We start from the raw sequence: 27,692 nt of genomic DNA, 5'->3' as shown, positions 1-27,692 counted from the left end.
ACTTTGCAGTTTTTGTGGCCATTCAAGAATCCAGTATAATCTGAATATGAAGGTGTTGAAGGCATTACAGGGGGTTAATCATGCTCAACAAAGTAACGCACGGTGAGCAAGTTTGATCAAACGAAAGCAGCCTGACGAGCCATGGAGCACCTGCTGGAGGGCTGCTTTTGAAAAAGAGCCAGAGCAGAAGCAGTAAAAAGATGTGAAAAGTGTACACAGGTGCTGATTAGAAACCTTCCTCGGGGCAGTCTGAAACCACAAAGCTGCAGAGGCTGCTTGACAAATAGACACCCGCTGCAGTTCTACTGTAGTACAGTTTGCTCCGTTTGAAATAGTCATTGCAGGAGAGCCGTTTAATAGTCTCTATAAAAGACCCTCACTGTACTGGCTCAAACCTCTTGGAAAAGCTCCAGTGGGTGCTGTCTGTCCAAGTGATGTGCAAATGATGGGCCGTATAATGAGCAGGTGCAGACTGTGTAGCGAAATCATTCCCACATGCTTTACAACCAGATGGGAGAGCTAAAGGAACAAGGTTTTTGTGCAAGATATGGTTAGGTGTGTCAAAAGCAGTATTCTAGTCGTGAAGTATAAATCTGTGAATGCTGCTGAGTGTAGTCACCAGCTCTTTTTATTTGATCGATTCAGTTAAACAGGCATGAAGGGATTATTAAAGTATGCTGTTTCAAAAAGATAACATTTGTATTATACAATATATCACTAGTCGTATGAAGCTGAAGAGGACAGTTCACCCCAAAATCAAAATTACGCAACTTCCCTGCAGTGCTGTTTGTCAGTCTAGATTGTTTGGTGTGGGTTGCCGAATGTTGGAGATAACAATGGCAGAGAAGTCTGCCTTCTCTGGAATATAACGGAACTAGATGGCATTCAGTTTGTGGTGCGTAAAGCGACAAAAAAATGAAATAAAAAAATAAAAAACCAGCAATGTCTCTTTCCAGAAATGATGACCCAATGATCCCCCTCCTCCTGCAACTCCACCTCCCTCCAAAGGCCTACTCCCGCCTCCTCCATAACGTCCTTATTACGTCTATGATAGATGTAGGCGTTGGCAAGGTAACGTTAGATACACGGAAGAGGAGAGCGAGTGTAACATAACCAAGACAGTCAAACACAACACCGGAGTTTTAAAACTCAACCGGAGTCAGTGATGACTGATGAGTTTTAGAATTAGGTCACAGTGCTAACGTTAGACAGTAGCGTTAACGTTACTAGTAAGTGGAAATGCACAAGGAAGATAACGTTAATATTCCAGAGGCTATGCTACAGTGGGCTAACGTTAGCCATTAGTAACTGGATGCTGTGTTGTCATATAACGTTATATGTTATATTAGAAGCAAACTAAACATAATGTTAAATGTCCTGCACAGTCAAACGCAACCCGGGAGTTTTGAAACTTATCCGGGGTCAGTGATGACTGATGAGTTCTATAATGTAACATAAAAGCTAACGTTAGATAGTACTGGTGACTGGCAACAAACATGGAAGATAATACAGAGGCTCAGGCAGGCAACGTTAGCCGTTAGCAACTGGATGCTGTGTCACATAACGTTATAGCCTATGTTATATAGGGGGTGAGATGTTATGTGAGCAGTTACGTCAGTCGGAGGCCTCCATGTGGGGAAGAGAGGCAGGACGCTCGGCCAATCATTGCATTCGGTCTGAATGCAATGATTGGTTGGAGTTTTCTTAGAACCATATGAGAATGGTATTATTATGACATTATTACATTTTAGTGTGCCATCAGCTTATTAATAGCATTTTAACCTAAACAAAGAAAAGTGTAAAATTTCCAGAAAGGTAAGTGTCACTTTAAGGAAGAAGTACTTCAATCCTTCTAACACCTGTGACCCATTTTCCTTTTTTATTCCCTCACAAACAAAATATAGACACTCTTTTTTGCCCTATTATGGTGGCTCAACGTGGATTTGATCAAGTTTCACTGTGCTGCTGCACTTATCGTGAAACAATCTGGATTTACTGAAATGCTAAATCATATAAAGCAGAGTTTTCATTTCTTTCCACAATCTTATGGTGCCCAGTCATTTAGCCCAGTGATTTAGTGTGCCAACTATTTGTGTTTGTCAGTGCCAGATATAACGTGTTAAGCAGGCTTGTGCAAAAAGCTGCAGTGGGTGTATTTATGTATTTCTTTGTTAAAGCCATTCATATGTTTGCAGTAACAGCTTGTCAATAGCCTTCTATTGTCCGAAGGCAATTTTCCCTCACAACAAAAAGCCTGCACTGATTTTCTTTAGCTGCCTTCCACTTTCAGGAACATGCTGGAAACTTATTTGGCCTCACTGGAATGCATCTACATCGCTGTAAAAGTAAAAGTCACATTTGATTCCAATATGCTGCCTCCATTATACCCCCCCAGGGAACCGCAATCGGAAACATTGTTTTCATAATGGTGCATTTTGTGTTTACAAGTGTGTTGTGGCTCTTTGTACAGCCAGACGAGTAAGCAGCAGGACCACCTCCTTAGATGTGTAAGTGTGAAAGCAGCATTTCCCATCAGCTTTTGTCTGGGCTTGTTGAAGTGAGCATTTGCCTCATATTTGAATAAATAGGGCGATGCACTCTACAGGCTAGCTGTACAGGTTCATAACCTCATGACCAAGGCAAATTAGGGCCTTGTGCACATCCAGTTGGGAACACATGCACTACTATACATAAACAGAAAGCTACGGATAGTTAACTGTGCATTAAAAATAATGTCCAAAGGCACTGAGCAGGCTACAGCTCACTTCCCCCAGAGCAGTGTGGTAGAAATTGGCTGAGGAAAACTGCTGGACTACCTCTCAAGCATTTCAGTTTTAGACTGTGCTATTGTGTGCCAGTGCAGTGGAAGCCTGTCTGCGTCTGCAAGCCTGCTATTCTGGGTCACTGGAGGCTGTTCCTGTGAGTCTGTGGACCAGAAACAGGTCCTATACTAATGTCATTGATCAGTGGATTAGTGTCAGTATATTTTTTTTTCTGTGTGTCTGATATCTTTGGAAGCAAACCATGTTTGACTGATATTAGCCTGGAAAAGGAACCACCGCAGAGTTATTACCATAGTTGTATTGGTGACAGCTGAACAACTTGTTCTTTTTACCTGAGGACATATGTGGCATTTTTTTGGCTGTTACAAATCAATGACAAAGTTAGAAGAGATGCACGATTTCCCCAAACCTTGGAAGTGATTGTAGAATATTCAGCTATTTTCTTAAATATTAACTTCATCTAAGTACTTGGATCTTACAAATATATTTGACAAATAGCTTTTCATATGAAACTCCAGTTAGCATCAGTCTTTCTCAGTTTCTGCAGGGGTTCAGGAACATTGTTGCTAAGCGGGTGGTCAGTTAGTCACTCTGCTGACACTGATCTAATGCTGATTTTCCCAAAGCTAGCTTTTTCCAAAAGTGCGACCTCATAGGAAGAAAGAGCCCAGCACACTGGGCTACATCCGTCAACTTGGATGTTAAAAATAGTGTTTTTGAGCACAAGCTCATTAGGCTCCAGCGTATGGATGCACACCTCATTGTCAAATCCTCTACTTCACTCATAATCTTTTACAGAGCCCACCCAGGAGCCCCTGCTTGCTGACTGACAGAAGTTGGATGCAAAAACTGCCTCACAAAAACTGCTGTGTAAAAAGAAAAAAAAAAAAGAAGTGTTCCTCTTGTTCAGGGCACATTTTTACTATGTGCTTGCCAATACTTGGTTGGAGATTGCTGGATTTGATCCTCTATGTAAACATGGGCTTGATTTGGGCCTGTTTTTGGTTTTAATTGTATATTTGTATAATCCCTGCCGCCTACAATGCATAAGGTACCGCTTCCCAGTCTGTGACAGGGCATTTAAATCAAATGCTGAGAGAGATGTCAAAAAGTACACAATGTTAGTTTTATCATAACTCAATTTTTTAATCTTTTGATTTTGCCTTCTCTCTGGAAGTTCATGTTTGTTTATTGGGTAACACGATTGGTCACCCTGGTTTTACAGTTGTTGTGGTATACTGTATCTTACCAAAGTGTGTCATGGCACCAGAATTTTCACAAATAACCAACATGGACTGTAGTTTGTCATTTTCTTTTGTGTTGTTTAAAAGTTTTAACAATAATTTCTCTCTCTCTCTCTCTCTCTCTCTCTCTCTCTGTGTGTAGGGCCCCCCAGGTCCCAAGGGTGAAAAGGTAAGTAATGTTATCATTCATTCGATGTATCAATTGATATAGGCTACTGTTGATCTAGTCAAATATTTTATTCATCTGCGTAAAGTAATTTTTTAAAGGTAGATGTGCTTGTTCGTCATTTTGCCGAGAGTTAGTTAATACCACTGTCATGTCAGCAGCTGGTTAGCTTAGCTTAGCTTAGCTTAGCACAACGACTGGAAGCAGAGGAAAACAGCTAGCCTGGTTCTGTCCAATGATAACAAAATCTGTCTTGCAACAACCGCCCCTTTTGAATGTTATCAGTCCATTAAATGGCTATGATCGGTTGTTATCACTACCATTATAATCAGTGGTGTAGTCGTACTTGATGAGGTGGGTATACTACTAGGTAGATGGGTAGTTAAGCCGAGGAGGAAGTCGGTATTCTCGCCATTATATTCTAGTTGCTTTCTGGCTGATAGGTGGGTATACTGTGAACAGACAGAAAACAAGGTGGGTATACCCTCTATACCTGCGTATACCCTACACTACACCACTGATTATGATAAAAGCAAACTGCACCCACCAGTAAGCCAGGTTTCAGTTTCGTAAGGTTTAGGCAGCAAAACTATGTGGTCAGTGTTTAATGTTTGTTTGACCCATCCATCCACCACAATCTCCACCCTACACAGACTCTCTTGCTCTTTACGTCACCTGACTTCTTCCTTTGCTCTCGTGATAATTACGAGGCCACATAAAGGTGCCGACTAACAATAAACATACATGCTGGAGGTAGAGTAGGGCCGCACTACCTCAAACAGTCATTTAATGGGCTGACAACGGCCTTCTGAAACTACTATAGGTGTAGCTGGCTCATTTTAATTGATATCTTTGAAGCTGATAACCCCTGATAACACCCATTCAATCAGGTGATAACATTCAGAAGCAGATTCATGAGAATTATATTAATCTTTTAATGTAATTCTCAGTATGAAAGTGAAAATGTTTATTTCCTAATTTGTCAAACTGTCCCTTTAAGAAAGGTTTAGTCTTTAATATCCAGCCCATCACACATTTTTGCAGGTCAAGACGATTAAATTTATCTTTGTTTTTGCTCTACTCGCTGTTCATCTCTCCATAAAACGTGTCATTCTGCGTTTGCGGCAGTAATTCGCATTCAAGTCATCCTGAATATTTAAATTCTCCTGTCGTTCACAAATCCACAACACAGAACATTAATGACTGAAAGCCAGAGCCCAAGTAGGAGCCCTTAAATGCCTCACTGAGCATTTCTCCATAAAACAGCAGCGGGGCATGCAAAATAACCACACTGTCTCTTTATAAGCCTGCAGGACTCTGGGACAAATGTGTGCCCGTGGCTTTGCTTTGAAAGACTAAAACCACGACCTCCCTCAATTCACACCAAAGTTGATGAAGTCCCTTTATTCATTTACAGTGGAAACAAGTGCATACTTTTAAAATGCTACCAGGGAAGATCTGTTTTACATGCCATCAATGAATAGATTAAGTATTTATTTATATTTTGTGTGAAGTGAGCAACAACTTAGACAATAACCCATGATGTTTCAAGGATTACTGAGCTGTAAAATAGAAGACATAAAATAAAATAGCGTGAGAGATCTAACCAGAGCTAAAGTTAAACACAGAGAAACAGTTCACAGTTGTCATCTGCATCAAGTCACACTCTTTGGTAAGAGATGATTTCTAGTCATGTGGGGTGTGGAATGATGTTGGTTGTTGTCGCTAACCAACGTAATGAATCAACAGTGTGATCTCTTATTTGGTGCCCCTCAAAGCAGAAAATGGAACCCATAAGCACGGCCAACAAAACCAGATTTAGATGACTGTTGAGCATACGTTATGACAATCATGAAAAGCCCAGTTCTGCTGATTAGATGCACGTTCATGTCTCTCATGTGAACCACTTCATCTGCAGTTTAATGAAATGAAAAACAACTGTGTGCATTCCTCCCACCCAAGTCGATTGCAGCGTGCATCAGTGTGGCCATTCGCAACTGTTTCCCTGTTAAATCCGGTTTTGGAACGACTGCCCAATGAAAAATTACAAAAATCCTGAGAGCTGTTTTATTTGAAATCACTCAGGCATTACATTGAAGTTTGTTTGAGCAAAATTCCCATCCATGTGTGATAAGTCGTTTGGCTCATTTTACTGCTGTGGCTAAGTTGTAACTCAGCCAACAGGAGAGGGGAGAGCATCAGATGAGGTGGTTTAAGGGTGTTCAGTTATCCGATTCTAGACGGATTAAGGTTAGAATTCAGTGTCCAACATTTGGTCTTCCTTCAGTTGTTTTAAACAAAAGTGTACTTTTGGTTCGGTTTCATTCTAATGTGATAAACCCCCAGTTCTCACCATGCAGGTTGATTCAAAACCAAACGTACTCTCCTTCAGGAACGTGCTCCGTCCACAGAGCTCTACCCCCAAATCAAGGCAGTAAGCCAAAGATCTCTGGGGCATAAAATCTGGCCTGGCAATTCAGTTCGCCCACACTCAGCTCCCCCACCAAACCCACCAAACCTCACACTACTGCTCTCTTTCTTTCTCTTTCTCTCATACCCAATTCATGTCAGTCCATGTTATCATAAGTGATTTTACTCTCAACCACAACGAATAGTTGAGGGTTCCTGTATTATTTTTCTTTATCAATGTGTTCTGAATTATGCCTCAGTGATTTCAGTGTGAGTCTCAGCTTATTATTAGCACTGTACTTATGTTCAGTGTGTGTTTGGCCCCTGCATTCAAGACAAATTCTTTTTCTTGCCTTCCGCAGGGGGATCAAGGCGACCAGGGACCACGGGTATGCAGTTTACTCTTACTTTTTGTGATTCGCTGATGAATGTGACTGCGTGTGTCTCCCCCAGCAGAATTGTGGGCAAAAGGTTTGAGATGCATGAAATTCCTGGGATAGTGTTCTTCCCATCTGGCCAAATACAATAAGCATTTCAGCACTGCTTATTTCTACATCAAGAATGGGCAGGCAAACGTGCAAGATACTTCAGGGTGATATACTTGTTGAGATGCAAAGACCATTTTTTGTACCTCTTGTCTTCAAATTGAACATGAGTGCAAGCTTTTGCCCATCAGCAGAAAATATCTGCTCAATCTCAGCTATAATCAAAAGCCAACTAGCTCTGTCTCTATAATTACTCGTGATTCACTTCAATCCTTCGACGTGACATGGCGTATTCAGAGGTTTAATCATTTCCAGCTCTGTAGTTTGACATTTCTATAAAAGCGCAGCTTCTAAATGATGACGATGTGAGTGCTTTTCCGTGCTTGACAGACTCTGAAATGAATTACTCTATCTCCAACAAGCAGCGAGCGTGCCCTCATTTTTCTCAAATAATGGTTAAAAAATGAGCCCTCCTTGAAGGGCAGACTGTGACGGCACAGGTTTGTTTAAAGTAGATTGCATTAACTGGGGTCACATGTGCACATGCACACACACTGTTTTTCACTTCCTCTGTATCTGCTGTCATCATCAAGAGTAGATTGTATGGAGTCTGAGTCACGTTAAATGCCTGTAATTGATTTCCTTGAGGGCAGAGTGCACATAGAAGTTGGAGCATGAGGACAAGAGAACGCAGCAACACACACAGAGGTTTGTCTTGTCACCAGAACACCAGCCATCTCCCAAGTGGATCTGATCCCAATTCAGTATTGGCGCCCAACCAGACGTTAGTAGTTTGCCAATTACCTTTGTCAGCTTTCCCCCTAGGTCTGTTTTGCACGTCAAAGCACCGCATTTCTTATGATTTGGAAGTCAATACAAGTGACCTTCCCTTGCGAAATTTGATTAGTGGTCTCAAAGTGATACATCTTATGTTACACATAGGCACTCCTCAAATGACAGCCAAGTTCATAGAGATTATGGATCTCTGAGGGGTTTCACACTTTCATGAGATCGGCAAATACGTTCCCAGATCTGTGATATCCCTTGTTAATTTTTAATGATATAAAGAAGTATTGGATAATCATTACTATTGCAAAGGCTGAACCACTACAAGCAGGACAGAAAGGAAATATCTTTGTTCCTGAGGTGAATTGGTGAAAGTAAACTATCGCCATTTGGATAGAATTTCTTGGGTTTTGCCCATAATTTGTACCCTTTTAACCTAGGAAATGGAGTCATCTGTCTCTATCAGTTGAATGATTTACAACTTGAAAACGGCAGTGTGGCTGACAGAGCTGTAACAGGGACCAGCCATGCCCTATTTGTCTTGTAGAGTAAATAAATAAACTGTCTACTTCAAGAAAGCATTTCATTAACTCCCAATTACAGCAAAATTGTCCCTTAACAGGTACAAATTAACACACAGTCATAGTCTCATATGAAGGACTACAGGGGCATGAAAGCAGTCTAGGTCACCAGCAAATTCTATTACCTCCCCAGAATGGCATATTGACTTTGCACATTAGATTAGTAGGTAAATGTAGTGGAACAGTATTAGAAAGATTTCCTTAATCAATGAAGGCAGAACAGGACAAGTGCTACCTGACCTTGACTCTACCTGGCTGGGAATTAAGTTAATTTCATGCGCAGTATTGACTGAGTGCCGAGAGGCTATTAAACCCATATGGAGGTCCATGTAAACAAGAATAGAATACGTCCTGTACACATCACAGCCTGCCAGATTACATCATATGTAAACAGATTTAAATCTACAATAATTTAAAGGACATTTGTGATTGCATGTTGATACAATATGTGTATGTCTTCTGGGGTCAACTCTAATGGTCAGGTCAAAGCCCCCCCCCAGCTCCTGTAGCCAAAGACAATGTGAGAATTGCCACATGGCCAGCAGAATTTCCTCATAGACACACACTTCCTCTGCCTGGACCCCACATGTCAGGGTCAGCCATTTGTCGGCCCTAAAGGTCAAAGGCCACGTCCAAAACGCCAAAGGTTAACCAAGCAACAAATAATAAATTGGCCAGTTTTGACAAACAAATGTGTGGCCACCGTTGGGGCACCACTGGTGGGATATAATTAACAGGATTTACTGACACTGTGTGTCACCAAGAAAGGTGTGTGGTCTTTTTGAGGGATGGCCGTGGCCACAGGTGTCAGGCAAAGGTTGGTGAATTCCAGCAACAGGAAACATTCCTGAGATTTCACAAAAGAAGACTGCCCTAGTTTGTCCAGGACTTTACTTCTCACATTGTGGGATTTGACCAATTTGCGATGTTCTTCCAAAATAAAGAAACAGTGATTATGTAATTTCCAGGATTTGACTTTTCAGTCATGAAAAAGAAGTGTGTTCGCAGTCTACTGTTTACACATGAAATCAGAAGCCTCAAAATGAATTTCACTTGAGATACTTTGGATGTATCACACTGATGCCAAATCTGAGGCTTTAAATGAATGTATTATTCCTCTCTTAAATGTATTAAAGCCATCTGTGCACAGAACTGGTAATCCACTCCACATATAGATATTCAGAAAATGCCTCAGCCTGTATTTGCTCGGGATGCTTTGTGTGTTTGGTGTGGTCGAGGAGATGCTGGTTCTGGCCAGTGTCCTATGACGGCTGTTGCTGATTGTCCTTATATCTGGCTTTTTGTTTACTACAGTTGTAGTCGTCTTGCTGCGGGCAAATGCATAGCACTAGAGCTCCTCACCAAATAACCAACATCCGTTTTGGAGGGGAAAAGCAAAACAAAGCAATCTGTGAATGGTTAGGATTCTCTGTCAACCGCCATGTCATTATCATTCTCACACATAGACATCAGTGCAGAGGCAATGCAGGGTGAGCTCTAACCCACACCTAGTCAGGCTTCCCTCTACTTTCTCTCATCTTCTACAGAGAGAGATCAAACTATGGTTTTTGGTCAGATAATCATTTATCTTTTTACATATTTCAAACACACATTGGTCAGTGAGGTTGTTGGCATGCTGTAGACCTGAGTGTTGCCTAGCCTCTCTAGAAAAATGGTTTTAAAAGGATTCAAGCCAGAAAGCAGTGCCAGCCTGCACATGCTTCACACTACATGTTCATGCCTTGACTCTTTGTATAGTGTGCTCCCCACTGACCATAATCCAGTTCTTGTTTTCCATCTCTGTCCCCAAGATGTTTGAGGTTGCAAATAATTTGAGAAATATTTGCGATTCAATCCCAGTTACACACAGCATGGCTATTGTCTGCAGTGTAAGAGTATTGCTCTGTTCTGCTGCAGGCTGAATTAAACCAGCCTGGCTTGAAAGCCATATTCTTAATGAGCCATGCTTTTTGAATTATCTTTGGAAAACCAGAGGGATGGCACCGAAGCCATGTTTGGATAGGCCAGATTTTATCTTAAGCTCAAATATGGAAGAAGATTGATCTCTTACGGAGCATGTTTATTCTAGTGTGCCAGTCTTTAAAAAATGCTTTCATCAGTTCATTCAGGTTGGTTGAAGCAAAACCTGCAGCATAAAGATAAACAGGAGACTGTGCAATCTCTGCACAAGCAATGTGGTACAATCTTTACATGTTCTTCCATAAACTGAGCATTTCAGCTAAAAATATTTATATTTAAACGTTTGCTAAATTGCTACACTTGTCATGCTCTCCCTTTTTGCACAGTCCATAATGTAGTTTACAATGAAACCTTCAAACTCTTTAAACACAGAGTATTCCCCTAATTATAGCCCCATGGACACCACCTTGACTTGTTAAGAAAACCAAAGCTGACAGGACCGCTATGCCTAAACCAATCATCAGAATAAATGTTGACACTGTACATTTTTGAACCCCACGTATACTTTACTTTTGCACGTTATGTCCTGAATGCATTGAAATTTTAGGTTTCTTAATATTCCAACAATTCTGTGGTCAGCATGTGGTTATGTTTCAGCACAAAAGCCACTTAGTTATGGTTCCGAAAAGATAATGTGTTGAATCACCTGCATTTGGTGGTGAAAGGTCACAAGAAAACACCCACATTTGATGAAACAAACCCTGCTAGAAAAGGCGGTGACAGGTCACTTAAAACACCCACGTTTGGTGAAACAAATGCTGCTAAGAACGGGACGGGAACTAAACAATAGCCACATTTGGTAGTGCTAATGCCGCTGGAAATGCAGTTACGAGTAGCTAAAAACACCCACATTTCATGGCAAAAACATGTGGAAACGTGACAGGTCACTAAAAGACACCCACATTTGGTAGTGCAAATGCTGCTGAAAATGCAGCAGTGGGTAGCTAAAAAACACTGATGTTTGATGGCACAAACATTACTGGAAATGCAGCAACAGGTTGATAAAAACACCCACATTTGATGGCAGAAAGGCCTGTGTAAACGTGACGGGTCGCTAAAAAAAACACTTGCATTTGGTAGTGCTAATGCTGCTGGAAATGCAGTGATGGGTGACTAAAAACCTGTCTTGTTGTTTGTTTGTCTTGCACTTAGAAATGTACAATGACAGCATTTTCTTCTAGTGACTGGGCTGCTGTGCCTGGTTATGGTTGCCAAACTGTGATTGGACCAGCACTGTTTGGGGGAGGGGTTCTGCAAACTGTAGGTTCATGTTTCAGTGAACATTTATACTGCAGTATGACTGTAGGAGACTTGACACCCTCAAAGACCTTGTTTGACAGGTATGCAATTCAATAAAATGTATATGTCTAAGTAATCCCCCAAAAGAATGATTAATGGCAATCGATACAACATAATGAAGTGCATTTATTTGAGTACAACATTTTAAACCGTGTTTAGCTGAGGATATGTCAGTGTTCCTGGATTCAGTTTAAAGTTAGCATGCAGCTATAAACCCTTGTCTCCTCTTAACAAGAAGAAGGCCTGATGCTTTTTTCTTTTATTCATTTTTCATGAGTGGATCTCATCTGTCATGACCATTGTTGACAAGGGAATTGGAAACCATTTGATTGAATTTCCAGTGAACATCTCAATCCCTTGATGTTCCCCAAAACTCTACGAACAACACAGCCCCCCAATTCACCAGTATGTTATGGCCTCAAAGTCTGCTCCGTGATAATCATCTCAACAAATGTTCTGTCTGTATATTTGGGAGAAAACAACAGGAAATGGTTACTTAGCGAAGACACTGTAGCATGCACTCTGCACAGAATGGTCGCAGTGCCGTTGTACACACAGTTTCATGGCGGGGAGTAAACTTGGACTTGTTTTGTTTGTTTTGTTTCGGTCTGAATTGAAATGCCTGGTCCTTAAAACTAATTGTATACAGTTAGATTTTGATGTTAGCTTTTACAAACCCTCAGTATTTCACATATTATACAGCCTGTTTCACAAATTTGTAAGAATATTTACAAGTAGGATGCTTATCTCCTTCCCTCTTTTAACTGTTTTTGTTCACCCAGTGTTTGAACGTCATGCGTGTGTTGTGCCATGTTCTGCTGTTTGTCCCTTTAGGGATTGCCTGGTCTCCCTACGCTGGCTGCTTTGCACAGCAATCAGATCCTGACTGTCAAGGTTTGTCGGTGGTGGTGCCGCCTAGCTGCTCAGTCCGACCCCTCCGCAGCACACACTGGGAGTAAATGAATCACTGTCTGCTGCTTTTTACTTAAAGCCCGATGATAGACTAGGCACAGGAAAAAACCCCATCTAATTAATCACAGCCAGTCAATCGTTATCCTCTTCCCCCACGGCCGCTACCAGTCTTTCACTTTTCTGTTTTCAGATTTCTGTTCCACGCTTCATGCCAGGTTCCCTATTGAAGGCAAAGGTGGCCTTTTACAACCCTGTAATGTGTAGCTGACTGGCAACAAGAAGACATGGTCTGGCTTGTGTCCATTGATGCTAAAGTAAATGGAAGGAACTCCAAGAGGAATCCTCAATGATGAACCAAAGTGGCAAAATGTTTTTTTAAAGCTCATGCCCATGGTTCACCACAAATCCTTCAATCCACCAATTTGGCCTCAGGGATTAAGGATTGTTTCAGCGATGGATGAAGCCACTTAATACCAATGGACACTAGCAGAATAATGCATGCATTGAAAGGAACAAGGTTAGAAATCAACCTCAACTCAGAAGGTCGACCACGCTGGTTTCAGTGTGTGCAGCCCCCGGGGTCTGACTTAGTAGCAGGCGCAATGAAGATGATGACAGCGCTTTCACAGAGGAGGAGAAATTCCCATTTTTCCGGGGACTGCGAGCCCACTGTGGCGCCTCGCACCCCTGAGGTGGTAATTATGGGTCCCGGCTCCAAGTAAAAAAGCCCAGACTTCCGAAGCAAACCACCTCCGTGCTGGAAAAGTGTGGATTTCTCCCCCTCACCCGTGAAGGCGCTGGATCAGGGGTTCATGAACACAGGCCTTTCTAACAAAATCTGTTTCTTTTTGCATTTGCTTTCCTCCTTCTCCTTCTTCTTCTGGGACCTCATCCTTCTTCAACCTTCTCTCACCTCTGACCTACGACCTCTTGACCTCACACACCTGCTCAGATGGTCTTCCCTAAGATCAATCATGGCTTTCTTTCCGCTGACCAGCAGCTCATAAAGCGGCGGCTCATTAAGGTAGTGGCTGTGTCCTCACTCGTCTCTCTGTCGTGCCAAGTCTCACCGAATCACTTCTCTCTGGGCATCCTGCAGTTTGCATGCAAATCTTCAGACAGACCTGTCACAAGCACTCTTATACTCCTTCTGTTATTGTTAAAGAGAAATATGGAATTTTCTTTTTTGAAAACAAGGTTTTATTAAGGTAAAATGAATTACTGTCCTGGCACCACTTAAAGCACATTCCCTGCTAGTTAGATTGCTGAATATTTTTCGTGGAGTTTCTTATAATCCAGTGTAATAATGGACCACACATTTGCAGTGTATTTTTGCCCTGATTATTGGAACTCTACCGATGTGACTTTTCAGTCGGTGCCTAATGCACAACCTCTATTCAGCCCATTAAGTCCATTTAGGAATGCATGCATTTCAGAGGATTACTGTTTCAGCTGTAAATCAGATACATTTCAGCTCCATCTTGTACGCTAGCTGTAGCCATATGACCCAAAATGCAAACTCTCCTCCATGTTATGAATGGAGGCAGCCCATAGCCACCCACGACATCATTCCACTACTCTCTCTTCATTATCATTTAACTGCAGTGGCTCCAGTCTCCAGTGGATCCAACAATATCACAGCATTCTGATGTCTGAATGTGTTATTTTGCCTCACAGGGAGATCAAGGGCAAGCTGGACCACCTGGGCCTCCAGGGCCACCGGGTCCTCCAGGGCCAAGGGGGCCTCCAGGGGACACCGGGAAAGACGGGCCCAGAGGTGTACCAGGTCTACCAGTGAGTATTGATTTTCACCTGATATCTGAGGAAGTTTGTTAAACTGCTAAAAGATTTGCATTTTAATGGTGTTGGATCCGCAAAATTTTGTGGGTTTTCCCTTTAAAAAACAGTGCATTGTTTCCATTACGAGTAAAACAACATCAGCTTTTTATGTACTTGTATTCAATTTGATTGTGACCCAACTGCCAGGAGGGTTTATCCCAACGAAAACCTTCTAATGAAGACTAGACAAACTATGATGCAGTTCATTGCCCTAATGTCTTCAGCTAAACGTATATATGCTCCCAAGAGAATGCCTCCCTGTATGGATTTACATTAACTTGGTTGTTTTTCATTATAACGTAACATTTTCCACATCTTTAAGCCTGTCACTGGCATCACACTAATTTATGTGCACTCTGCCTGTGAGAGAAAGGAGAAACAGAAAAAGGCCTGTCAATTATGCTCAGCCATAAAACCTTTCCGAAGGGCTCCAGCTGATCTTTATTGTCTTGGCAGAGTTCACAGTGCGAGTGCAAAAATATTAAGTGTTGTTTATCTGCTTCTTTCCAAGTTTTTGATGATTATTGTTTTCAGCTCTTCCAGTTGCAGTTGCAATCCTTGTTGTGTTTTTCCAAGAAATTAAACTTCTCTCGCTGGGGTGCTTTATTTCTCCCATGATTTGCTTCTCCTGCCGTGAATCCCTCAGAAGGAAGGTGGTAAAAACGGTCCTGTAGCTATCACAAAGAGGCAAAAATGGAATAATGTTCAAGCGTGTCTTTGGCATACAAATCTGGCCATGGCATATGTCTCTTTGCTACCCCGAGAACTGTAGGAACATCCAAGAGCCAGGCGTGAACCGAAAGCAGAGAGTAGAACAGGGTTGTTGGACGGAGACAGTGAAGGGTACAGGTGCCACAGCATGATGAAATGCCTCCCAGCCAACTTGGTGTATGAGCAGAACAATGCTGAGCTCTGCTTGGCAACCTGGCCCCGATGCACCATAGCGGCTGTTAAAAGAAATGGGGAATTCAACCATGATGTGGAAAACACTGTATTATTTGCCAGAATATTTGAGTTGTTTAACTCAAAATAGTGTTTATGATCATTTTTAAACTCCATGCATGTTCTCAACTTTGCAGAGAATTCTTGAGCCACGTGCTTTCCAATTAATTGACTGTTTTGTATTTATGTAGGGTGATCCAGGGCAGCCTGGAGAGATGGGAGTCATGGTAAGTACAAACTTTTCCTTTCTGGTTGTATGTACGTTTCAGCTTCTGTCTGAATGAAACAAATGAGATATGACTTGTTAATTAGTGAGCTTTAGAGGTGCTCGTAGGTTTTGTTCCCAGCGGACAAAGCCAGACAAGCTTGTTCCCTCTGTTTCCAGTACTTATGCTAAACCGACTAACAGCCTGTTGGAAGTAGTTTCATATTTACCATGCAGATATGAGCATTTCATCAGTCTTCTCAACAAACTTGTACCCCTTTGAATGCTAAAAGAATCCAGAGATGTAAAACCTTGCAGTATGGCTCATGCCATCTGCAGGCAGGTTGTAGTATTTAGGAAGTTGCTGAATAATTCTTTGACTTTCATTTTAATATCTTTTTCCACTGAATTATCAGCCTTTACTGACTTACTGCCTTTGCTACACTATGCAGTCACTATAACGGTGTCCTAATTTGGCTCAACTAGAAAAATGAGCTCAGTAGAGTGCTGATATCCGCCAATCTTGCCTCAGCGCGGCCACTCTGGATGATTCTTGTAATTCTAGCAGACGTGCCGTTAAGAGAAGTGAAGAGTCAGGAGTCAATAGCCCTTTTTAGATAGGAGTTTTGCAGATTTGCAGAGAAGCCCAATCAGTCTTTTTTCACTATTGGCAGTATAAAAACAAAATCGGGGAGTGCGGCAAAATGCCGCCTACCTACTTTTGTTTATACAGAACGCGCCTTTTTCGGGGCAATGGGGGGCGTGAGCAAGTGACAAAACATGTAGCTCAGTGTGTGACATAACCAGTGACGTGGGAGGGAAGCCAGTGGCTCGCATGTGCGGCGTCATCAACAGCTCCTCCCACAAGTCTTCAACAGCCCCTCCCGTTGTGGAAGGCCACCTCGTTCTGTTTAAGCTGAAAGGGTTCCGCCAATATGACTACCCTACGAGGCGGAAAATTGGGCACCTCGGATCAACTCGCCAATCCAGCTCTGTGTGTCTAAACACTCGCAGCTTGCCAGCAAAACGGCCCAACATTCGCGGAAAATCTGGCAGTGTAAAAGGGGCTAATGACGGTACAACAAACAACATCAAACAGGTTTTCTAACAAATGGGAATCACCACAACTAAGAGAGGTACTTCAGTGTAGTCATAAAGGTGCACTCAAAATAATAGGCTTATTGGTCCAGTAGTTTGCGAGATTATCTGCAGACAGACAGATACATAAACTCACACACATGACCAAACACATAATGGGGATCATCATTGTTGTTTGTTGTTTTTAATAACAAATTGTGATGCTCTCAAAAACACATTACATCTATTTTAATTTAGCTGTTCATCATAGCAATCATGCCATTTAGGATGTTTTTTTAAAGTGCACTTAATTTACGAGGTATTCATAAGGCGGTTTATGGGTAATATGGTGAATATTAATGACACATTTTATGATACCCTGCAAAAACTTTTGTTTTTTCTCACAAACGCCCTCATACAGTAGGGACAAGCTGTTCCAGTTAACAGCAACTGGATACCACTTGTGGTGTTCAGCAAATAAAGCATTTGATTAAAGTTTCCTCATAAAAGCTACATCGAATAGGTCAAGCCAAATTCCAGAGAAAGCAAAGACGGAAAACGTGACATGCGAAAACACTCGGTGATGTCAGCTTTCACAAGTGCAGGGGAGAGTAAGTGAAGCTGACAGAGGAGGTGCTATCAAGCGCTTTCATCTCTGATTCCATCTCTGACCCTCTCCATGGCGTGGAAAAAGTTGGTGGATTGGAAAGGAATGGACAGAGAAAATAAAGGGTGGCGACACTTAAGCGGCAAGAGAGACGCATTAACTAGAGTAAGAGGAGTTTAAAGCTAAAATTGCTAATTGTTTATAGGTCACTTAACATGCACTTAACTCTCTGTCCTCTTTGTGCTTTTATGTTGTTGAAGTTTTCAGCTTTTGTTGGCTTTAATTATACGTTTTAGCCATTATCCCACTTGTGCTCATAGCTGTGAAAGCAGCACGGTTTTGTTTCTAAATTCATACTGTCATGAATGTAAAATTTTCTGTACATTTCCCAGTGGTCCCAGGTGAGTTCCCATAAGTCTCCGGTGCTTATACAACTGCTCATGACAGCAGCTGGAATATTTCTCCACAAGACAAATGGTGAATCCCATTCAAAATGAGCTCAGAGGCCTCGCACTGAGCTTTGAATCAAAAATAAGCGCTGCTCCCTGTAATTCTTGAAATAAGGCATACTATTTCATGAGTATATATACACAGCATGACACTAATGTACTTTTAACAAGGACTAATGTCATCATTTGGAAATCAATCCCCCCCCCCCCATAAAGCAGCGTGAGATGAGCACGTCCCAGAGGTCATTAAAACATGTGATGTGACATGGCCGCTCAAACACAGTGGAGTTTCAGAGCTTCTGTTTCCAGCCAACAGCAGTTTGTTTGCTACTCTTTGGAGGGGGAAAAAAAGCGAAGATAAGATAATGGATCAGAGAGAAAAGTTTCTGTAAATGATAATTTGGGCTGTTAAACCTCTGGAGAGGGAATAAAAAGAAATTCTCCATCCAGAAACAAAACACCAGCCTGCACCCTTGATTGGCCTTTGAAAATCAATATGAATTAGATGTGCATAAGCTACTAGACCGATAGGCTCCACTTTGTGCAGCAAGCTGAAAGGATAACCTTTGATCGGCACTTTTAGATCTGCACAAGTCAACTCGAGGTAGGGATTTTGAGGTCGAGCCTTAACCAACTTTTTTGCTACTTTTACGGTGCTCTAGGAGCTAGCGCCCACTTGACACAGCTCAGCGTTTTTGATGTAGATGCTATTGTTAAGGAGGCAAAAGTAGATTCCAGAGTTTTCCAGCAGCCTTCCAGGACATATGGTGCTGGTTAGAAGGATTAAGCTCTTGTGGAGCAACAAGGAGGAGGGGGGAGGTGGGAAGAAGAAAAAGAAGAAGAAAGAGGAAATATTTTCAGGACTCAATTCAAAACCATCAGTGCCATAAGGTCTCTCTGGGGTAAATTAAGGGGGTCTTCAGCTCGCTAAAGGTGGCTTGCAGCCTTGCACACAGTTTTCATTTGGGAGTTGATTTTGCTCCAGAAAGACTAAATAAGAAAACCAGTGGCGTATTGTATGTTGTGTTTCATCCGCAGCTTAAAAAAATGTTCTGCTTTTTGGTGTTATTTTTAATTTTGATGCAGAATTTCGCAGCTCCCCTTCTACATCCTTTTCATTCCATAACTACCCACAATGCATGCATGTTGGGATGTAATTTACTTAATATGCCTGTATAATGAGGACATACCTATAATATTTTGGTGTCCTTGACTAAGTTTCCTTTTAATGTGAAGCCAATAATGAGGAACAAAGATGTGAGTAAATGGCTCAGGACATGCTCGGTGGACTCAAACAATGTTGCGGCAAATGTTGACATCAATAGGCAACAAGCTTTTTCTTTCAGTGGAACAAATCTGTTCGTTATTAAAGTATTTTTTCTTTTTTTTTTCTTTTTACAACCTGGGTCTTACTGTCATCATTTTAAGAGGAATACCTACAGACAAGGCCATAATCCAGATTTTAGAAATACTGGGTTAATTAGGTTGTGCTCACTGCTCAGAAGCTGCAGATGGAAAGTAGTGATATTGTACCTAAATCTGGCTCAAAGCATCTCTTCACTTCTGCTGTTTTGAGTTTAGAGCTCAAACAATAAATAGCTAATCAACTGACCAAAATGTCATTCAATCTCGTCAATTATTATTTGCAGTGCGATTTGAAAATAAAGGTTTTTGTACACAGTCCCTGACAATGAATTTAATAAGATGTAAATTTGAAATATGGTTTGTAAGTCCAAATTTCCCCTAGATCAGTGGTTCCAACTGGTGCAGCCACGGGGTCCATGATTTCTCCTTTGTGATTAGTTCAAGGGCCACAAAGTTTAATATATTCAGCGTCATACTTGCATTTGGCCATGTCACTGAGCTAGTTTGCTGCCTCTGGTAAATAGATGTCCGTTATTCACTCACTCTACGACAGGAAACAGCACTTCAAAATAAAAGCTTGTGCTAGAAATTCACTATACTTAAAGTAATTAAAAATTAATTAATTAATTAATTAATTAATTAAAAATAAAGTGTTTTTACAAAATTGACTTGTTCCCGAGTCACTTGCGGTCCATTTAGAATTGACCTTCACGGTCCAGAAGTGGGTCGAAGGTCCCTGGTGGCAACCCACCAGTTGGGAACCACTGGTCTACAACATAGTTGCCCAAAGTACGCCCCACTGGCCATTGGTGGCCCTCAAACATTTTGTGCGACCCCTGAACGTGGCATGAAATGCATGCATTATAATATAATCACCTGTGGTCTATTCCACTTTCAACAGCTTATATGTAATACACTGGTTGTGGTCGGCCACTAACAAGCTTCTGTCAGGTTAGGAATGACAACCTGACGAAAACTACTGGTTGACACTTCATGAGGATCAATAACTACCTTCTGCCATCAGTGCTACTGCTTTTAGCTAAAGTTAAGTAGTAAAGTAAAGCGATTTCAGTCAACAACTCTCAATCACATGCTGGCTCCCTCAGTTGGTGCTCGGTCATCAAAACTTCAAGAACTCCTTCTTGGTAAAACCTGCCAGAGGAACTCCTTAGAGTTACCAAGCACTGTAAAATTTTCTTTCTCTATATTTTGGTTTACATTTTGTTTAAAAATATTTAGTCTGAATAATATCAGAATCAGCTTCAAGACAATATCTGCAATGTGTGTTATTACATATTGTAATGTGTATTAAAAATATTAGGAAGAACGTGACTCAGAGACCTAAGTGGTTACTACAACACTCACTGCCTATAGGTTAACGTAATACTGTAGTCAACCAACCATAGACTGTATAATAAAGATGGACGACATGACAGCTCCCCAAAAGTGAAGCCAAATTACCATGATCGCCCCCTGGTGGCTGGCTCCATGTTAGCAGATGGGACATGGGCCAAACTAAAACATCAAGTGCGTGTCAAATAAATTTTTCCCAGGAATGGTTTCAGTCATCTTTGGTAGTTCCTGTCACGTTGATGTTTGTTCAAGTGTTGGTTTTGCTAATAAGTTTGATTTGAGTAAGTTATTTGATGTTATAAAAAGGGGATGTGACATCACGACTGACAGCTTTGTGTGTCAATCAGTGTGCTCGAGATCAATGGCACAGCTCGTGATTGTTGACGTGTGTATGGGCAGTGCATGATGGCAGCGGCTGTATCTGGGGTATTTTGGCTTTATTTTCGTGCAGTAGGAGGAAGTGAAGATACATTATCCATCCTTACTAACAGTCTCTGTAGTCAACAGTATCGTTGTGGATAATATAGACAAATACACTTCACTGGAAACTGGAATCCAATGAGAGTCAAGATAATTCAATGCATTTCACAGCTATTCTTAGATAAAGTTTTTCGGTTGATTGGGTGGTCTGTACAGTCAGTGTGTGCCATATCCTTGCTAGCTGCTGTTTTGTTTACAGTAGTAATAGCAGTAAAGCTAGTGTGATTAAAAGGTCTGACAAAATGAAAAGCCACGTAGGCAGTTTAAATAAAGCACACAATCTCTAGAGTGATGATGGTGAGCATAATGTTATGCTAACCTATAGCTACACTGGTCAAACTTAAGACAATAAGACCCCGGTTGTAACAAAATAAATTCACTTTAAAGTGGAAAGCACCTTAAATAGGAGCATTATATTGCACAGCTTTTTCAAAGACCTTCTAAGTGAAACAGAAGCTTTGAACAAAGGCTCTTAACCTCCACTCCAAAGCTCTAACATGAAGCTTTACTGAGCTTTGATCAGCCCAAATATTATTCTGTGGATGCTGAGCGAGAAATGCACACTCTCGAGGTTCTTCAAGTGGCTGAGGGTTCAACTGCAGACTGAGTGTGGGAATCGACCTGGCAATCGCTTCATTGTTTGTTATTTCCGAGTCATGAATGAAGGCAGCAATCATTCAGCGCTTTGTATTTGAGCTCGGATGCTCGACTTCAATAGGCACCCTGTTGGTATTGCGCATTTGTGGATTCCTTTTCTTTGTCAGGGTGAAATGAGGCAGCTAAGGTGCGATATGCTGAGCATGTGCTGTCATGATGAATACTTTAAGTTGAATTATCTATTCTAATGAAAATGTTTGGATTATTTTACATTTTAATTTCCCAGTTATGTCCAGGCTCCAAAGTTGAGAACAAAAGAGCCAGGACCGAGACTTCCTCAAGAGCTCTTGACTCTGTGAAAAAATCTCCTTTTCAGCCAGTAGCTCCTGAGTGCTCTCAGATGTAGCCAAGCTAATTAGCGCTCAGGCGAGTGGCACATGCTCTCACATACCTAGTAGGTCATAAAGATGTTTACCAAACCCTACTGAGGACAGCCAACAAAGGCTTTTAAAGGCAAGCGGGAGGAAAACCTTTTTCTTGGTCGGCTGGGATAATGAAAGTTGTTCATTGAGGTTTTTGTTATAAGTGCAGATGGAATGCACTATAAATGAGCTGCAACTGTGTGGGCCGTTTCTGTAAATGTGAGAACTTGTTGCTGCAGGGATTTTAACAGGCTAACTCTGTGAAAATGGAAATTCAGAATGGGAAAGTTTGGAGCGTCAGTTATTCGGTCATCAACAAGACCCAAACAAGATAATGGAAAGCTCGAACAAACAGTTTATTCTCAGAAAATTGGCCGTCATTATGGTCCTTTTAGCGACGCCAAGCATCCGTTGGTGCTTTGGCCACAAGGCGTTAAGTTGGCCACCACCAGCCTACACTTCTTCTTCACAGAAATTTGCACTGACAGTCAAACTTGTCGACCTGAATGTGTCCTCGCTGGCTGCTTTTGAATACAGGCACACAAGCCTTTTACGCTCATCAGGGGACCGAATCTTAGGTGCTGCCAATTATACTGCATCAACACGAATAAAGCGAGGAAAGCTGTTGTTGCAGAGGGCTTGCGGGGTATAAGGTCTGCCTGGCTTCAACTCAGCCAAGAGTGATGAGCCAAATAGCACCATTTGCCGTCGATCCTGAGCCGACAGTGAGAAAAATGTTGGCCACCATGAGGTGTCATAACAGCCAAGCAGAAAGGTGTTGATGAACTGCCGTGGGTACTGCAATAGTTCAGAGTCTTGCAGAGCCAACGTGGAAGAAACTAACTTTCAGCTTGGTTTCTCATTTTAGTCGTAAAGCAGTTGTGCAGGTTCTGGTGGATGAGTGTTGAGCGCCTGACATGGCGTCCGATTTCACTGTGGTAAACAGCAGGTTGAAAATAGAAACTGTTCTCCCAGACACATCTATCACTGAGTTAAATCTCAGTTCGAGATGTGGCGCCTTTTTTGCCCTAACTTATTAGCTTTGTGAGGCTTTCCAGCCATTGGCCCATTTAGGTTATGAAGCTCTCTGTGTGTTGGACTGTTGAATGTGGAACAGCCAAACAAGTTTTTACAGTTGCTTAAATGAATAAAAAGATTAACTTAAAAGCAAAAAAGTTTTTGTTGTTCATGGTCTCATTAGAGATTAATGTTTATGATGAAGCTCAACGAAAAGAAAGCGCAGAGTGATTTCCATTCTTCATCGAAGGATAAAACAAGGGATTGATTGTGATTCGGTTCTGCCCGAAGGGTGTGTACTCACAGTATGAAATCCCACCAGAAGCCCTGCCAGTCTGTCTGCTGTGACTGTGTTGGCTGTGGAAATTATATTATTTCATCAGACATGGACTCTTTTTGTTCTCTTTCTCTTCCACTCACTTTCTCTCTCGCTTTGTCTCTCTTTTCATTTATAGGGACCTGAGGGGCCACAAGGGCAGAAGGTAAGTGCGGAGAATGATTTATAGTCCCACTGACTTTTCTTACTTTTCTTTTGAATTAAATAAAATGAGATTCTCTGACTTAGTCATCAACTGAATGACATCAATAATATATTTCACATTGAAAAGCTTTTAATTCTAATGTAAAGCAAAAGATTTCTTTAGAATAATGTCTTGTATTTGATATTAACCGTGCACAAGTTGCGTAAATGGCTTAAAAAAAGAAAAAGTGCTGGGTGTTGAATGCGTCTACTTGGAGATTAGTGACGCAGGGCCACAGTCAGGGTAAGTAAATAGACAAAAGGAGAGTTAGGGCTCGAACAACACGAGGAGGGAAAGAAAAAGAGACAGAGAACAGAGAACCCGGAGCTAAGTGCTGCGATACAGGCCGCGGGTCCCTGGCGGCGCTGATGTGGGGAACAGATGTAAGCCATATCCAGCCATCAGGTAGCTGCCAGTGTTTGTTCAGTGTAACCCAATCAGACACTTCCTGTCTGCGCTGTCATCTGTCGGCAAGGCCTCCCGTCAGCGTGGGAGGGGGTGTGCAGAGGGGTCAATGATGACACACCGCCGTGTTAATGACTCATAAGCCAGGCCCCGAGGCTGCTCAATTAGATCTACTGCGGGTGTAGCGCGGTGTTTAGCAGAGAAGCCACGTCAACAGTTATTCATGTTTCACCACCTTGCTGATTGATTTGGTGGCACTACATGATAAAAGTGTGAATCATATACTTGAACATATTCTATCAACTTTCACTCAGTCATGTGATACATTCTCCTTCATCCTGAGAGATATCCTGGATGTATAAGACATGATAAAATAGTTTTTTTCATTGCGTCAAGCCTATGTTTCACTCATCTCTGATATATCTATAAATGTGACCGTGGTAAAAGTAAGTCATTTTTATTACGGAGCAGCTCAAATAGCCAACGTAAGCAAACCGCTCTGCAAGAGAGTGGGAGCTCATTAAAACATGCTTAGTACAACCACAGAGTCTAAATCATCTGCTTTAAGTATATTAAAGAAGTGCATGCAAACATAAGAGCCATAGTACATACTATATAAAGACTCTCAGTTTGCAATTTAGCAGAACTATTCTCAACTCCGAGTCTTGCCCTGTACCTGTATCATCCATAACTTAGCAGATCTTAGAATATGGCATGCAAATATGTATTGTGGGAATGGGAACTATACGCAGGCCTGTTGTGTCGACCTTTGAAGGTAGTTTTGTTGATTACAGTTCTTTCAACATCTTTCTTTGCGGTGTTGCGTCCTCTGGGAGATGATTTACATTGTCATATTTGAATTTTTGACAACCATAACTCTGCAGTGTAACATGCTTTCAGGTTTTTGCAAACGAAACACAGTGTGATTGTTGAGTGTAATGTAACACCTAAAGGCCTTTGTGTTTATTTCTCAGGGTTCAATCGGGCCTCCTGGCATCCCAGGTGTTGATGGACTGAAGGTGAGGTCACTCATATAAGCAGACACATTACTATCCCCAACTTTTTTTGCTGTTATTTGTACTAGTTTAGACTAGTTTTAGTAACAGATCATTTATCTTATTCAGTTGTAAAATTGTATTTTTCAGAGAAAAGGGTGAAAAATCCAGGTGATCATTTTAGAATTAAACAGGTAGATTTGCCTGGGAAACATGATGTCGTTTCACTTATTAATTAAAAAAAACAGGTTCAAGACTCAGTAAGCTGTCTTGTACAGATGGATACTTTTAATTTTGCAGCAAATTCATCATGCTGAACTGTTTCACTTACATCGAGCAGCCCCTCTAAATTTAGCCTCAACATGGTATAACGCTTCCCTCACAAAATACTACACATAAAAAAAGTTCAGAGAGCTATAACTTCCATCCACACCTGAAAGTATTTTATCTTCAAAAGACTCACTTTAACATACTTAGCGTTTTCATTAGTCTTTTTGGCCACATGTTGCACTTTTCATATTAGAAAAGTTCTGCCATGCATTCTGACAATTTCAAACCGCCATCCTATTTGGGAGAAATCCCCTGGGCTGCATCCTCAAGTCTTAACCACAAAGTGCCGTTTCAAGCAGCCTGCGAATCTGCTCACACTCTCGGCCCATTTCTGCATTTCATTCTCAAAGCGAATAAAGGAGACACAGTGCAGGTGTTTCACAATGGGGGAAAATGGAAAGGCATATTTATTCCAGAGCAAACGACGGCATGAGTGACGAGAATGAATGGGGAGATGATTTGAGAGGCGCCATCTTTCTAATCTCAAGCATGCATTTATAAAGATATGAGCGGAGAGGCACGCATGGCTGTAATAGAAACCAGAGTGAAAGCCATACTGACTCTGGAGACAGCAAAAGCTGAAGGCCTAATTCCATACTTGTGTAAGGAGTGGGGCTTGCCAGCATGAAATAGAACTCCAATGCTGTGCAATGCAGTTATAAAAGAGAATCTGTTATGGTATGTAGCTGTCACTCATGCAGAAAGTTGAAGTCTGAAGCAGTAAAGGCTGCTCTGCCAGCAGTGGCAGGTTGACTGGCAGACATCATATTGATCTGACATAGATATCCACTGAAAAGGGCTGATTACTAATGCAAACCTTATCAGCCCCAGTTTAGGAGTTTTTAATCAGACTCCATCATCATTACGGCAATATATCATTATAATTATGTCAATGACTCCCATATGTGGGCTGATAGATGATACATGTTTCCAGCAGTTATGAAGACGTTCACCACTAGTGTGTAGCTGACGGGATACTCCCTAAACACAGATCATACATACAGATAGTGTCACAATTCTTCATGAAACAGAACATTGTTAAAAAAAAAAAAAATCAAGGTTTGTTACCATAATGAAACAAAAGAACATCCAGTAACCCAGTGTTCCTTGGAAAATGGTCAGTATCCAACAGCCCATTGACATGTAATTTAATTTAAATAATAGATTACTTTATTTTCCATCCTGGCTACATTAAAACTACAGATCGTGACTTTTATGAAAATAACTTTGTGAAACTGTCACTATATTCTGAAAGAAGTACACGAGACAAATAATCTTGAGGAAGAAAATCATGCTCCTCTGCCTCTTTGAGAGTAGGTGTAGCTGCAGCTGGAGCAGCTACATGACCCACCCACCATACCTACACATATGACCACAATTAGCCCCATTAGCTCTTATGCTATGCTAATGATTAGTTGACATTAGCTATGAAATATTACATTAAAAGAGATGGTTAAAGTAAGGGTATGGCTACATCTCATTACTTATGCTATGCTAACAATTAGCTAACATTAGCTATTAAATATTACATTAAAAGAGAGGTGGTTAAAGTTAGGGTAAAGGTAAGGCTACATCATGCTATGCTAACGATTAGCTGACATTAGCTATTAAGTATTACATTAAAAGAGAGGTGGTTAAGGGTAGGATAAAGGTGATGGCAGAGGTTACATCTCGTTGCCTAAGTGAATCATGCCTACGTTTATTATGAATTATGAATAAGATTATTGCTACATTTGGTCTACAGTGTAGCATAGTAGCGTGGTTCAGATAGCTGTCGCATTGGTGGGTTTGTCTTGTTATAGTGTTGGGCGCAGTTCGTAATAAAATGTGTCTGCAGCTATGAACGTCCACCTCTGTGTAGTGCTTCCAATGGCATTTGCAACCGTAGTGCACCAAAAACAACCAATCACAGCCGAGGACTCTCTCACACAGCTGTCAGTCGTGCCAATCACAGTTTGTGTGCTGTCAAACTGCCAAACTAGGCAGCACTGATCAAGTACGAATCAAGATTCTGTTACTGCATTGCCTACATTTTTAGAAACATTGTTTAGTGTACTGTTTAGCTGTGAATTGAGAAAGTTTGTGAGCACTGACCACCAGCTAAACCGTATGCTAAAATAAATCACCGTTAAGCCTGATTTACGGTCCTGCGTTAAATTAACGACGTCGCTACGTCGTAGGGTACGTGGCTACGCAGAAGGCTCCCCGTAGCCCCCGGCGTAGCCTGACGTGCACCTCCCCAAAAATGTAGGTACATGTCGAGGCGACGCAGACCCAGTGCAGACCGAGAGGGCTGTGATTGGTTTGCTTGGTAGCAACGCATTTCCGGTTCCGTATTTCCAGATTGTGCCATCCCCGCCATCTTTAAACATCTTCTGTTGCGATGTAGATGCTGCACATATGTTGCAGTATTAAGGCCCATTTATGCTGAACGTTCAATACG

At 41.5% G+C, this 27,692-nt stretch overlaps 1 protein-coding gene across 1 annotated transcript in view; it reads left to right on the top strand.

Moving 5' to 3' along the window:
- The window catches only part of LOC125883561 (collagen alpha-1(XXV) chain), a 191,514-nt gene that overhangs the window by 123,233 nt on the left and 40,589 nt on the right, over positions 1 to 27,692 (top strand). Inside the window, exons 5-11 of the mRNA XM_049567941.1 lie at positions 4,170 to 4,196; positions 6,965 to 6,991; positions 13,598 to 13,669; positions 14,323 to 14,439; positions 15,618 to 15,653; positions 23,454 to 23,480; positions 24,899 to 24,943. Of these exons, the coding sequence (XP_049423898.1) occupies positions 4,170 to 4,196; positions 6,965 to 6,991; positions 13,598 to 13,669; positions 14,323 to 14,439; positions 15,618 to 15,653; positions 23,454 to 23,480; positions 24,899 to 24,943 (351 nt within the window). The remainder of the gene's footprint in view (positions 1 to 4,169; positions 4,197 to 6,964; positions 6,992 to 13,597; positions 13,670 to 14,322; positions 14,440 to 15,617; positions 15,654 to 23,453; positions 23,481 to 24,898; positions 24,944 to 27,692) is intronic.

The sequence above is a fragment of the Epinephelus fuscoguttatus genome, linkage group LG23 (genome assembly GCF_011397635.1).
Source record: "Epinephelus fuscoguttatus linkage group LG23, E.fuscoguttatus.final_Chr_v1".
NCBI classification, from domain to species: domain Eukaryota; kingdom Metazoa; phylum Chordata; class Actinopteri; order Perciformes; family Serranidae; genus Epinephelus; species Epinephelus fuscoguttatus.
Note: the sequence above shows the minus strand (reverse complement) of the source record. Positions and strands in the feature narration are given on the sequence as shown.